Source organism: Eurypyga helias, unplaced genomic scaffold (genome assembly GCF_000690775.1).
Source record: "Eurypyga helias isolate BGI_N326 unplaced genomic scaffold, ASM69077v1 scaffold2487, whole genome shotgun sequence".
NCBI classification, from domain to species: Eukaryota; Metazoa; Chordata; class Aves; order Eurypygiformes; family Eurypygidae; genus Eurypyga; species Eurypyga helias.
The window spans coordinates 60059-75334 of record NW_010262199.1 but is presented as its reverse complement, the minus strand read 5'-3'; the positions used below and the strand labels follow the sequence as shown (position 1 = coordinate 75334).

The 15276-nt window shown below is 41.2% G+C and overlaps 1 protein-coding gene across 2 annotated transcripts in view; it reads right to left on the bottom strand.

Moving 5' to 3' along the window:
* The window catches only part of TRIM2 (tripartite motif containing 2), a 39825-nt gene that overhangs the window by 15583 nt on the left and 8966 nt on the right, over positions 1–15276 (bottom strand). For both annotated transcript variants that reach the window (XM_010155612.1, XM_010155613.1), the window contains exons 4-6: positions 11899–12050; positions 11045–11225; positions 7065–7788 (exon numbers count right to left, since the gene is read on the bottom strand). In XM_010155612.1, the coding sequence (XP_010153914.1) occupies positions 7065–7788; positions 11045–11225; positions 11899–12050 (1057 nt within the window). The remainder of the gene's footprint in view (positions 1–7064; positions 7789–11044; positions 11226–11898; positions 12051–15276) is intronic.

The following is a 15276-nucleotide window of genomic DNA, read 5'->3' as shown; positions in this document are numbered from 1 at the left end:
ACATCTACAAACTTACGTTCCAGAGGAAAACAGGTAACGTTGAACTTTCTGATTTGAATAATTCACTATGCCAGCAAAGCTTTGAATCCAGGCACAGGCAGCAGCAGCAGTTCAGATGCTGAAAGGAAAGCTTATAGTGAAGTATGTCAGCCTCTGGAAAAGCAGGCTCCTGTCACTGACTCTGTAATACCAAAAGGCGATAGCTCCTTCTGGAAGTAGAGATTCCTGCCTTATAACACACCTGCCTGAGAGAGGGTCTTCAGCAAACCTTTTACTGCAAGATACCACCCCTCTGTGCTAAGGCACCCCACGCTTTGCCTTCTCTTCTCTTGGTCGTGGGCAGTGACCCATCACTCCTTAGCCCAGGGAGGCACCAACATTTCAAATGCACAGGGCTGGAATCAGAGCATGGCTGTGGGACCTTCATTCCAATGTTACCCAGCAGCCTGGATTAGAGAATAAATCCTGCACCTTTGGCACCAGTCTTTGCGCAGTGTTACCTCCCTCCTGCTCTGAGCTGCTCTGGGGCACAAAGGAGGAAAAGACATATGTTTTACTGCGACTTCTCTGGCAAGCTGCGAAGGACTGGGAGAGGACAGCAGAGTTTGCATAAGGGAAAGGCTGAACAGAGCGATCAGGAAGCAGACCTGTGGCCTGTGGAATAGCTCCTTCTCTTATCATTTTTGTACACAGATAATAAACAATCAGATTTGCCTTAGCCTTATCTAATTCCTTCTGGTATTACCAAACGTAGCCTGCACAAACCAATTAATTTAGCTTTGAAGATATGCTTTCAACGAAAGATTATCTATTTTCAGCTCAAGACAATCTAGCACACACATAGAATGCTATAAAATAAAATGCTTCATAACTTCAATCTTTTACTCTTGCACAATAGAGGCTGGATTGACTCTCACCAAAAAGGAGGGGGAAAAAAAAAATCCAAAAGCTCATTAAGATCACAGGACACTTCCCTGCTTGCTAACCTAGATTTACCAGCATCTTAAAACACAAAGAAAAATCATGTCACTGCCCCCAGCAGGAAGGGAATGGAATCAGGGAGACAAAAAGCCTGCAGAAAGATTACAAATTAATGGGGACACTTTAGAAGCTGGAAGTAACCATAACCTGTTTGGTAAGTACCACTTCTTTCCTGCCTACAGTTGGACTGTTCTCTACGTGGTACCAGAAAAAATTATAAAACTAAACAGCGTGGAAATGCCTACATACATACTGTATGGACAGGTATCAAGGAGTTGTTTTCTTGTTCCCTAGCTTCATTTCATTTTTCGTCAGGGTGCCAAAAGATATTTGGTCAAATCTTACACATTACAAGGATGTGATGACCTCTCATAATAAATACAGCTGAAACACAAAAGGCTCTGTAGTAAAACTGCACCAAATCAAATTGTTAACAAGCTACGTGCTTATTGTAAAATAAATGTCAGTGTTTCTAATCCAAGAGCCCATGCAAATCCAAATTTTAAAATCAATCAGTCTGTTGGATGAAGGCACACAATGTTTGTAACCTTTAAAGAGGAATGAATAATTCAGTAGGAACCCTGGCAGATACTCCCACACACTGTTGGTAGTGAAGTTTGGGCTGATTTGTATTAATTTGCTTTACACAGCATCTGTCCTTAAAAGCTTGGCCAAGACCATCTCCCAGCCTTGTTTGTGCAGCACAGCCCTGCCGACACAGGCAGGTATGCACAAATCCTAGGGGCAGGTATACCTCAGAAAGAGTTCTTTGCTGGTACAGCAGCAAACCCCCGAATGACATGAGTCCAACCAGGACCAGGTCTCTGGCCTCAGGACATCAGACCCATGCTGGGGATTTTGCCAGCAGTGGGATGTCAGAGTTCTTCACCCCCTGTCAGATACAGTTACAACTACAAAACTGCAATGTGGGGCTGGCCAAATTTCACACTGGCCACCACAAACCCATAAAGAGTTCGTGACAAGGCTCAGAAGGTCTTCACCTAATAAATTGGAAAATGAAATTATATTTCCCCATTACTAGGCAGTCCTGTTTCTACAGAAATATAAATTATGTATAGAAAGCATCTCACTATTTAGTACTACCTATTAATGGGTTTGTTCCTGAGTTCTGAAATAGAGAATGAAGAACAACTGATTAAAGTGGGTCAGAGGGGCATACTTCATGTATCACACTTCTGCACTCCATGGAACAACCACACATGCACAGCCCTTCCTTCTCTAATGCCCTTAGCCAGGCTGTAATTTGGTCAGGACAGGACCTTGCTGGAAAGGTAGAGAAGGGATGGTGGAACAGGAGGAAGCAGATGTTGTCTGCTACAGGGAGAAGGTTCCTCTGGACCATCCATGCAAGGATGAAACCATACATGTTTTTTTCAAGATGTGTACCCATATAACCCACTTTATTTTTGTAAAAGCTCAAGAAATATATATCTATAGGCAGCCCCTTCCTTTCAAACAGGATAATCCAATACCAAGTTTCAAGCAGAGGCAGAGAAAATTAAAGAAAAAACACCTGATGAAGAATCCCTTTGCTCCCCCTAAACCTCCCCCTAAACTACACTAAAGCTGTTCTTACACAGGCCTTTTTCCTGAGCTTTTATGTGGACTAAATTCACAACAAGGCTCCTATTTGCTTTCAGCATTGCTAACACACCAGAAGATGACATCCACACCTAGTAAGGAGGCTGACAGAAGGTACTGATAAAGGCACCTTTTTTTTTTTTTTTAATCAGAGTGAATGGCACACATTAAATGTACCAGCTAAACTTAGATGCTCGGTTACATGACTGAACAGAGAACTAAAACACAGTCTGAGGAAAAGGAAAACTGAACTTTCTAGCAGAGAGCCAACTCTCCATCTGGCTATATCTGATGCCAATCCCAAGTATAAATAAATGAAGAGGAAAAGCAGTTCAAGTGGGAAATAGCACCACTACTGCCAAATGGTGTCAAAGAGCCCAACCATGAAAAGTGCCAGAAGAGAAAAAAATACCAAGGCATATGGCACGGGATGACAGTGCCCATGGTACAAGATGGGGTCCTGGACAAAGCAGCTAACTGGTGCCACCCACGGCTCTCTATCCTCCTTTGGAGGACATGGATGAGATTTACCAGGAAAGATGGGAGGGGCTGACACGGTGAACATCGCTCACCTCCACTTACCTCTGCTCAGCCTGGGTCTAAGGGTCTAAGCAGGGTAATGGAAAAGAGCCTGCCCTCTCACTTTAGTGCTTCCTACCACTTGTAGAAGTAGCAAAACCACCATGCAACAATTATTTTCTGGGTATGTAAGCACACTCTTGTTTTCATTTGTATAAACTAAGTACGTGCTACACAGTGCATGGACACGCTCTTAGAGATCACGCCTGTTTAAAAAAAATTAAAAAGGTTGGCGATATAAATTATTGCGAGAGGAGGAAGCAGGAAATACTCTGTTCTTGTAAATAATGAATTGCACAAATGTATGAATGTGCAGTCAAAAGCTTGACCTTAAAAGGTCTGAATAGAACCACAGGCCATTTTAAAAGCCTTGAATAACATGGAATTGGCAAAAGATACAATGCACAATTCCCTGTGAATGAAAGCACTTAACTGTACTAATGTTGTATTAATGCCATCTCTGTTAATACTACCACAGGAACAATCTCCTGCTAGGAGCTGATCAATTCAATTGTGCATAAAAGACCATACATCAGCATATATACAATAGCATACACAATACACTTGGATGCCCATAGGAATATTACTGTATGTTTCTCCAGCACAGCTGTAAGAGCTTTTGGCAGCCCAAATGTAAGATTTACATTGCCCAGTTTAAAATACAAATCCAGGCCAGGATTGTCAGAAGAATTCAGCAATGTGTTTAAAATAGAGATAAGCAGTTGTGTTGGAAAACAGTGATAAACTGTATTTTACATTACCTCATCAACTAATGAACCAAACCTTAACTTTTCGTAGTGAGCTGAAACTGGAACTAACCAAACCCTTAAATGCATGAAGGCAATCCCTGTGAAAATGTCAAAAGTTTTACCTGCCTTCATTAATTTCACATATTATGGAAGAGTGTGAAAAGCTTGATCATTACAGCTGCAATGGCTTAGAGACCTTTCAGACAATGCATAGATAAGCCTACAGAAGCCCAGAGGGACATATCTATGTAGGGTCATTCTGTGAAATGAGTGGCTGAGACCTGAACATGTAATAGGATCAAGTATTACTCTCAGCTCAGTTTTTTCAAGAAAAGAGCAATCCATATACCCCAAATGTGGACATTCCTGAGAGCATTACCTCTGAGACATGTAGCTCGTTCTAATTCTTTCCTCTTATTTTTTTGAGGGGTAGATGGTGAAGAAGGAGAGGAGGCAGAACTCCAAAATAAAGCACATGGTCACGATTGCACCACAACAGAAAGAAAAAGCACTGAACTTTTTGGAAAACATTTAAGTCTCTGGAGTTTATGGTGTATTGGAAAGAATAGTTAAAAAAACCCCCACAAAATCCAAGCCAGAGCCATACCACTACTGAGTAGTCAGGCTAGAAACTGCTTGCCAGAAGCAAGGGATACAGAAGCAGAAATTAAAAGCTAAAATCACTTTAATCCATACCAAAACCTTTGTAACAACAATATTAACAATTTTAAAATAATTTCAGGACATGTCTCTTTTTTTAAAGTATTGAGATCTACGATTTCCACACAGGGACAAATAAATGTTTGATATATGTCAGCAAGAGGGCTTAGCATTCAGCGCAGACGTCAGTCACAATGTGTAACAGGGCTCCCCTGTTACTCACAGGCACACTGTACCTGTGCAGGCCTTCCTATCCTGCTCCTACCTGCTACAGACCCACAGACTCTTTCTGCCTGAATCTGGTCATCCAGCCACTTCTCTGTCTAGAGTACAACATCACAACTGTTCCAGAAAAGATTAGAGAGAAGTTTTCTTTCTAGACAGGGTTCAGACATTATTCTTAACTGTTTTGCCTAACCATGTCTCAAAATAGAGCCCCCAGAAGATCTAGGCTACATTTGCACATACCCTCTGCCACACTACCAGCATCAGCAGTGAAACTGCATTTGGGAAGAGCCACAGGTTCCTTTCCATTCCAGTGGGAGCCTGAGACTGATCACTCTGCCCTGTGCAAGGCCTTCTTTCCCCATGGGATTGCTAACAGGGGCTCTACCGGGGTGACTACAGCAATAGCTTTTGCAACAAGAACACCCTCCTGCCAGAGGAAGGGCTCCGTCTGAGTACTAATTTAACAAAGGTCATCTACCAGCTTTGGACAATAAAGCATGGTTAGTGCCATGTAGGGCTGGCTTGACATCAGTATGAGTTATTCTGCATCATATTTCTAACTTGTGACTCAGCGGTCATCATAAAACTTAGCTTTAGTGACAGTAACACTGGATATCATTGCCTCCATAAAAAATACTTTGAGTTCTTATATTTATGGGGTCATTTATCTTACAGGGAAATGCACTGTCCATCTGGGAGAGGTTGGTCGTTTTACAAGTAGCTCCATCCAAAGCTTACACTATGCTGTCCTATTCAGCAAGAAAAACCATGGCGTTATTGCATGTACTCTTTATCACAGCAAGGAATCTATTAGAAATACTGATGGATGAGAAATCAGACAGACAGGACTAACCAAATGACAAATGGTGTCCAGATTAATTTTCAATAGAATTACTTAAAAACCCTCCAGGATTAACCGCCATCCATTCTCTGCTACAAAGGGGAAAGCCACTTCGCCGACTGGTTGTCAAACTCGATACCACACACTGCTGAAATTCTGACTTGTACATATTAGGCATTAACTTGCTTTTTTCTTCAGTTATGCAACGTGAGAAGTATTTTATAACTATAAAAGCAGACATTATATAATTACAATAAATACAGACTTTCAAAATTCTGAATTATTTTATAGCTTAAAAACAGAGTACATCAAAAAAAGAAAGAAAATCACAGTAAATGACACCAAGATATTAGACATTTAGCAAGCATTAGAAGTTCACAAATTTAGAGATAACATTACGTTATATAAAGAACCAAACCCATTTTGATACTGGAGGAAAAAAGCAAATAAAGGAAATGGCAATTTTGTCTTATGCCGACATAATGAAATAACTACATATGTCCACAGGATTCAGCATGTATAGTTCAAGATTAATTAATTAATCTTTAGGGCAACAGCTTTAGAGAAGGAGTCCTTCTACTTCCCTTCTTGTCATGCAATTTTTTAAAGAAGTAATTTAATCTAATCAGAAGCACTGATCTTTACAGAATATTTACAGAATGTGGAAAAATGGACTGGCCACTTGGGAGGAATATTGGAGTGTTGTCAGAGCATGCAGGGATACAACGAGGAAGGCTAAGGCCCACTTGGAATCAAACCTGGAAAGGGATGTCAAGGACAATAAGAAGGGCTTCTTCAAGCATATCAGTAGCAAAAGGAAGAGGAGGGAAAATGTGGGCCCACTACTGAATGAGGTAGGTGCCCTGGTGACAGAGGAGGCAGAGAAGGTGCGGTTGCTGAATGCCTTCTTTGCTTCAGTCTTTACTGCCAAAGCCGGCCCTCAAGAATCCCAGACCCTGGAGGTTAGAGAGAGAGCCTGGGGAAAGGAAGACCCTCTGTTAGTTGAGGAGGATCAGGTTAGAGATCATCTAGGCAAACCTGACATCCACAAATCCACAGGCCCTGATGGGCTGCACCCCTGAGTGCTGAGGCAGCTGGCAGATGTTATTGCCAAGCTGCTCTACGTCATCCTTGAAAAGTCATGGAGAACAGGGGAGGTGCCTGAGGATGGGAGGAAAGCTAATGTCACACCAGTCTTCAAAAACAGCAAGAAGGAAGACCCTGGAAACTACAGGCCAGTCAGCCTCACGTCCATCCCTGCAAACAGAATTTCTGAAGAATATGTTTTTAAAATATACATTGAACAAAAGTCAAGAAGCCTAATTACAGCTTTAACCTTAAAATAATCTAACTTCTAGATTTTTTCATCCAATTTCCCTTAACTATTTTTCAGTATGTCAATAGGTAGCAGACAAGTCACCTACCTACTCTGAAGATCAAATCATCTTCAATGGGATTCTCTTTTCTTTTGCCAGTGCTGTACATGCTCGCAGGTCTTTTCACAGCTTTCTGCTTCACATGACCACTGCCAGGAGATTTAACACGCCTCTTAACCCCTTCAGTGGTAGGGGACACATCTGCCGACCTGACCACTTTAAGTTTGAATGGGCTGCCCTTGATATGTTGATCATAAAGTCTCAGTGACAAAGTGAAGTCCCCTTCTTTCTGAACAGTATACAAAAATTCATAAGTGCCATTTTTATTGTCAAGTATTTCTCCATCTGCTACGCTCCCATCAGGTGTGCTCAGTTCAGCAGTGAGGTAAGCGTTCCCAGATTTACAGAGCTCCCCATCTTTGTCCTTAGTTGTGATGGTAACGGACATGGGCTGTCCGATCACTGTCTGCCTCAGCCCCTCACCCGTGGCAACTGTTTCAGAGGCAACAGCATTGGTCGTTAGAATAGTACCCAGATTGTGAATGGACTTCTTCAGGCCTTCTGTTTCCACTATGAAGTCCAGCTGATCGTTTTCACGGGGCTGCAACGGGAAGTCCCGCTCAGCCAGTTCATTCAGCTTGTCGCTCATCTGCTTCTTCACCAGAAGAACTTCCGTTTCAGTGCCGTGGTTGAGGGCTTGAGCCGTAAAGTTGCTGCAGCTTTTAATGCTTTCTTGTCCTTCAAGTAAGGTATCCAGCTGTGTCTGGAGGACCTGTGTGCATTACCAGACACCAGATTAGCATCATACTACAACAACTATCCTAGCAAGATGTAGCAGGCTTTATATCTGAAGGACCTTGAACAAATCAATTTATAGTGCTTTACTTTGGAGCTTATTTTGAAATTACATTTTAGAAAATGTACCACACTGATCCCCTACATGTTCTTGGATTATCATGCTGCAACACAAAAAATTTACCCTGTTTGGGTCTTCAAGGCTTCACAGATCCACTGTCACACTAGACTGAATTACCTGGAAAGCTGTCTTGTCTTTTTTAAAAAAAAAAAAAACAAAAACCAAAACCAAAACCAACAAAAAAACCACAACCATAAAACAACCAAAACCAAACAACCAAATGTAGAAGCTTGAACCTTCCTTCATCTAATTTCCTCCATCTAATTCTCAGCAGACACGGTTAATGAGACAGTATTGGGAACTGAGCTGTGTGCACAGACATATTTTTAAGTCATCAGACCCATTAATAAGAGAGGCTGCAAGAAACTTCAAGAAACTTTTTCAGAGCCAAGGGGAACCTTGGGTTACTCCGCTATGGAGACAGACAGAAAGCACTCTCAAGATCTGTACATCCGTCCTAAGAAAAAGTGTGATTCCTGATCTAAGTAAGTGAAGAAAGGAAAAGTCTCCCCAGCAGAAGCGAGTAAGTTGATTCCCCAGTTTCAGCAGGCAGGAAAGTAAAACATACAGGATGGGTTGTGGATACTGGGAAGAGCTGGGTTGAGTAGCCTGAAATTTTGGTGGGGAGCAAGAAGCTACTCTATATTTAAGACTGAGAAAGAGCTTTTATTATAGGCTTAGTTCTGGCACAGTCTAAAATCCTTAAAACACGATTGACCTCAAAATTGTTATCTGTGGGCTGGGAACAAAGCTCACTTTTCTTTTTTTTTTTTTTTAAACCAGTTTTGCAGTGAATTGGAAGAAGGATCCCTGAATTATAACAACCTATCAGAGAAATTCATGACAGTCAGGAAAGCTAAAACACTCCAGCTACACTCTCCACTGATGAAATCCCCAAACCAAAGTACCCAGTCACACATGTGGTATGTTTTTCCTACAGAGAACTAGGGCACAGACATTGCTGTGGATCAGAGAAGCTATTTCATTGACCATCACTGTAAAGTAAATATTTTCAAAATATTTCAATTGATTTTAAAGTAGACTTAGACACTGGGTGTATTTATTGCTATGAGATACTCTTCCCTTGCTGAGATACACTGTGCAAGGACACTGCATTCTAAGGGCATTTTTCTTCTCAATTTTGCAAAGCTACCTGCTTTTCACCCTGAAGAAAATTCAGGCTGATGAGTTTCTGATACAGGAAGGTGATAACAACACAAAATCTTCTGCAAGGGAATCAGAATGAACAAATTTCAAGACTACACTGAAATTTCAAGTTATCTGTTTTTCTAGGCAGCTATAAACCTCTCAGGATTCAATACAAGACATTTATACCCTGCCTTGTCTTTATTCAAGGGCATAAGTAGTTAAACGGATAGCATAGCTAATGAAGTCCCCGGATGACAAAACCCCGTATGGCTGGGATAACAAACCACAAACTGAGGAGGAAGACAATTTGCAGCTATGTTTTAAAACCATTATATTCTCCATATAGTTTTCTTTCATTACAAAGATGGAAAATATTAAATCCTATCATAACAAATGTTTAAAATGTGTTTAGAATATTTCACGAGGCCTCTTTCAGTCCATTGAACAACTGAAACTGAATCACCAACTTTCTTTTATTAAAGTGTAGCCCTTTATTTTTTATTTTTGCAAAGTACATGATCATTATGATGGAATGTTTGGGTTTGAATTATTTTGCAGGACAGTTATTCATTCAAAAATAAGATCCAATTCCAATCACTCTTTTTTATACAAACAGGGGAGATGCCTCTTTTACTACTTACGTGCAGCTTTGTATCAATTTGCTTCTCTAAAGCCCAATATAGTTTTGAAACTATTTTAAATCCCCTTAAACAACAATAAAATATTTTAACATCATATTCCATCTTGTGTGGAAAAACTTTGTATGCACCCTGAGTATATTTGCTTGCTAAGAAAATAAGTTTTTGGGACATCTTGGATACATTTAGATGAACCTGGGATCTAAATATTTCATGCTAAAATCTTCCCAGCTGCTGCTTACCTCTGGCAATGACTAAATCTTGTGACCCAGGGGCTTTGGTCTACCTGTGGTCCTGAAAGTACACATCTTGTGCACATGTTAGAATTCCCCCATTTTTACAGGCCCAGCAGTTCAATACCTTCCTAATGATCAATCCTGTTCCAGATCCAGGAACGCAGCATTCCTCCATTTCAGACAGCTGGAGATGCTCAAGCTGCTCAGTAATCACAGAGAATGACCAAAGATGCCAATATTATCGGGCACTCTTGAAACTCGAGTTGCTGATGCTGCTATCTTTTAAAGGCTACTTTGAGGGAAGAGATCTTTCTTTTATATAGGACAGAGAACTGATGCCCAGGAAGACAAGGACTAAATTGGGTCATCTGCCTGATTCAGACTAACTAATCCTCAATACAACTCCACCCACCAGTCTACAGGCTTCTCTTTGCATAAGCACGGTTTTCTGGTTTCTTCCTCTGAAGCTTAGTCTACAGTACAGGTGGAAAAATGCCAGATGCAATCATCCAGATAGAAAATAAAAAACTGAATACAGCTCTGGAATCTATTGCTCTTTATATTCCCCTGAGAAAGTGCAATGCCCCTCCAATTTATGTGTTCCAACCAGTGACATCCAATATGAAATGTTACTACGCATGTGAAAAGGAAAACAGTGCTTTAAAGCAAAACAGTATCACAGAACCATGGGGTGGTTTGGGTGGGAAGGGACCTTAAAGATCATCTAGTTCCAATCCCCCTGCCATGGGCAGGGACACCTTCCACTAGACCAGGTTGCTCAAAGCCTCATCCAGCCTGGCCTTGAACACTTCCAGGGATGGGGCATCCACAGCTTCTCTGGACAGAGCCTTGCTCAGTTCTTCAGAAGAAATTGTTTGGCCTGTATCTTCACAGGGCAGATGGATGGAGGGAATAATTCCATTTATCAGGCTGGGCACCCACAAGCAAGGCTCTGCAGCACTCGATTTCAAGAAAACACAGTTCTCCTCTGGATCCCAGACACAATTTGCAAACTGGTGTCCTGCATCATTTATAAAAACTGGTTTATTAAATTAATAGCTTTTCAGTGAAACAAAACATGCATCTTACTTTGTGTTTAAGGCCATAATTCACTTCCAGTTCCATAAGCAGCACGCTCTTTCTCACATTTAAAGTCTTCTGGAGTTCATCAAATGTGGAATGAATGTCATCTACAATGCTAGCCTTTTGGTTGGTTAACTGATGTATGATTTCAGATATAAAATGAAGTGCTGAGTCGATCTCTGGAAGCCTGGGGGAGGGATTAAATTACAAAGATTGCTCTTTCGAAAGTCATTAAACACTGGCCCTTGCCCTGATATCTTTTGATGAAACAATCTCAGCAACAGGCTTTCCTGTAACTCGTTCATTTCCCAGAAGGAAGGTCATTCTTTTTATAACCACATAGTGGTTTTGGTCTCATAAAATAAGGCTGACCCCAGGCCCTCCCTTGTGGAAATCCATTAGACTTTAGGCATTTCCAACAAGGAGGTCTTGGATCCTCCGTCCTTTATGAAAATGTATGTACTTGGGAGGATATAACTAGCTCTGACCCACTTTTTTTTTTTTCTTAGCCTTTCTGCCACCCTAGTGTTTTTACTAATCTTTTAAGCATCCAGTATTATTTATTTATCATTAAATTCATGACTGACTAGTACTTTTCTCCTTAAAATTTCATGCCCTTTTTTTGGAGGACACTTGCATTCCTAATGGCCTCTGTTTTGTGACAGACAGAAACCTGTTGCTCTTTTCTCTAATCCCTCAGTGCATCACAGTCAATGGAATTTTTTTCTTATGCTAGTCTCACTATCCCTGTTTTCTAAGTAAAGGTCCACGGCAGAAGCACATTAAAACATCCACCCAAAGTAACGCAGGAATCCAGTGGTAGAATTGAAAATGGAAAGTAATCAGAGGAGTCTCCACACCTTTTGTTGACAGCATCCAACTGGACTTGGAGGGAAGCCTTGTGTTGTTCCACCACATCCTTGAGTGGTACCGTGGGATGCTCTGCGTGTTCTCCCTCTGTACACTCCCGGCACATGGCTGTCTCGCAGGACTGGCAGTAAAAGTCCATCAGCTGGAAAAGAGCACAACTCTAAAATCAAACATGACAGCAGTAATATCACTCAAAGCACATCTTACTGGGTCTTGAACTCATGTTATTATCCGTAGTCTGACACGAAGTTTACCCTTTCTTAGACAACATTCATTTACTGCCTAAAAGACGGCTGTTGTATATTTCATATAAAAATGCTGGTTTAAGTACATGTTATTGATCTACACCCACTGGTTCTGAAATTCCATCCACTAACTCCCCACCTTAAACCAGACCAGCACACTTTACCACAATGACCTAATGAGAGACCACGCATATCTTCACTGCCTTAATTTAACTGAATTTGCAGAAACTTTTTAATTTGCGTAATCAAGGATGCAGGTACTTCTGAATTATATTTCTCAAAGCCAAAGCACACTAATTCCAGCCCTTCAAAGTTCAGGTCTCAAGAAAAAGGCTCTCAGGAATCACAAGCCTCCCTTCTCTAAAATCACATTTGAATAATGACACTGTTCATCCTCCACTTCTGATTTGTTTGAATTAAAACAGCAGTCCAGAGAAAAAGGATGAGTCTGCTCTTTGCCAGCCTTCTTCCTCATCTCTCACACATGCTCAATTCCTCTCTTATAGGGCTAATGTGTAGCTTAGCCTTGTATGCTTTGGTTTTTAGAAGAATATAAGTTTGGATTACTTGAGGGCACTTGCCAGATACCTGGCAAAGTTTTGAATGCGGGGTTTTGTTCTTCCTAGTCGTAGCTTTTCCCTTACCCATGCAATAAACCTGACAGCTTTAAGCAGATTTTTAAAAAGTTTCGTAAGACTGTCGTGGCTTAACTGACATGCTTACATACAAATGAGCCACCTCAATCCTTTGTATGAATTTCCAACTCAGTCAGGTATGATTGTGAGAGTCACACTATTGCTTCCTAATGGTAATAAATGTCCCTTGTGAAGCAGAACAAAATTTTGCCATCAGGGAGCTCAGTTTATTACTTCAAATGCTTATTAAGAGTCTAACTCTGACCTTCTGAATTTTTTATGCAACCTCAATGACACATTGAATGTTGCAGAGTACAGAAAAAATGAGATTAGCCTTTAATGGGATACACAAGTAGGTGACATGGTGGAAAGTACAGAGATGAGGAGAAAAAAAAGGTCTAAAAGGTATGTTATGAAGCTCCTTCACCAGAATATCAAGGATAGGGGCTTTTTTATGTTTTCTAAGAGAAGCATACAGGCAGTAAGCTACACCTGCACAAGCCTAGGCAATGTTTTTCTAGACAAGATCTTATACCTGTCAAACTGCCAAGTTATTCCATGATCTTTTAAGAAAAAGCTAGTCAGAGATAGGGCATTCTCTTGTTTCAAGCATTTAATTTAATATTGGATATGCTCTCTTGTTACATTATATAGGCAGAAAACACACTGCACTTGTAAAAGCATGGATCCTAGACTCTGGACTGGTTTTCACCACAAATCCAAGTAAAACCCAGAAAGGGACTTTGCAGGATGGGTGACTGGAAAGAGGCTACACCACTCATTACATATTATGAAGTAATGGACCTAGAATTCCACAGCCTTCCCTGTACCAGCTGTTGTACCCGCCCCTAAATGACTGTAGATCAAAGTTTCCAAACCAAGATGCTTATCTTCAACAAAAGCTTCAGGTGTGTGGCAGCTGAAAATAAAATCAATCTTATTTTAATGTGTAGGTAGAAGATAACAACCTTCTGTTAGGTTCAGAAGTTCCATAATATTTGTGCCCTATTACCCCGATTTAACAAGAACATTTATTTATGTTCTGCATTGGGTGAATATGAGGAAGCATTTGTTTATAGTTCAAGCACAGGAAACCATCTCTCGTGTTAAGATACTACAAGCTAAGTGTCATTTTTCCTAAGAACGCACACAACAAAGATGCCACAACAGAGGATGAGAGGGTGTGCACAGAAGGAATAGGATACAGAGACACACATATGGAAAATACAAGTGATGGGAATACAACAACAACTGGAAGGGTAAGCATCTAATCTACATGGCCTGAGGAAGGCTAAGTTACAAGCACACAGGAAAGCCAGTGAGAAAGAATATGTGCATCAGTTTCTATCTGACTTTAATCAGAGAGGTTTAAATCCAGCATGGCTGGAAAGAATGAAAAAACTTGTTTAAACAAAAAATTATTTCCAAGCTAATACAAAGAAAATCTGGTATTTTTAATGAATTAAAAATCTTAATTTTTAATTATTTAAATGAAATATACTTGATGCAAATTTTTCTCTTGAGTAAAAATACAGTGGGTCTGACTGTACCCCAAACAATACATAGAATCATAGAATCATAGAATCACAGAATGGTTTGGGTTGGAAGGGACCTTAAAGATCATCTAGTTCCAACCCCCCTGCCATGGGCAGGGACACCTTGCACTAGACCAGGTTGCTCAAAGCCACATCCAGCCTGGCCTTGAAGACATCCAGGGATGGGGCATCCACAACATCTCTGGGCAACCTGTTCCAGTGCCTCACCACCCTCTCTGGGAAGAATTTCTTCCTGATATCTAATCTAAACCTCCCTGATTTCAATTTATACCCATTACCCCTTGTCCTATCACTACAGGCTCTTGTAAAAAGTCCTCTCCCAGCACCCTTGTAGGCCCCCTTCAGATACTGGAAAGCTGCAATGAGGTCTCCTCGGAGCCTCCTCTTCTCAGGCTGAACAAGCCCAATTCTTGCAGCCTTTCATCTTAGGAGAGGTGCTCTCTAACATAAAAATTAATGGAGAGAGGATTCAATGCAGAATAACAACCGCTGGTTCCGTGAAGGCATTCTGCTCCAGCTACCACCAAAATCCTCTCTCACTCCCTAGAGCCCCCAGCAAAGCTGTTAGCAGCCAGGCACTTGCCACGCGGTGCCCCCATGCTGTGTACCCATGAAGCCAGCAAAAGCCCATTTCCTCAATCAGGCCTAAGGTGCCCAGCACCTTGCCCTGCGCACCCTGCCCTTCAGCCAGACCCACCTGGCAAACCTCAGGCAGCTCTCCCCAAAGTCCATCTCAGCTCTTCCCATCACAATGACTAATGTGTGCACTTCAGCTTTTAATTTCCTAGCTCCACAAAGCTTTAACTTGGAGTTGCCCTCAGTCTGTCCCCAACCCTCCCAGACCCTGAAGCAAGAAGATATTCCCATCACACACTACTCCTTATCCTCAAAGGCATGCTATGTTTCAGGGCAAGCCAAGCAAGTTTGGTTTA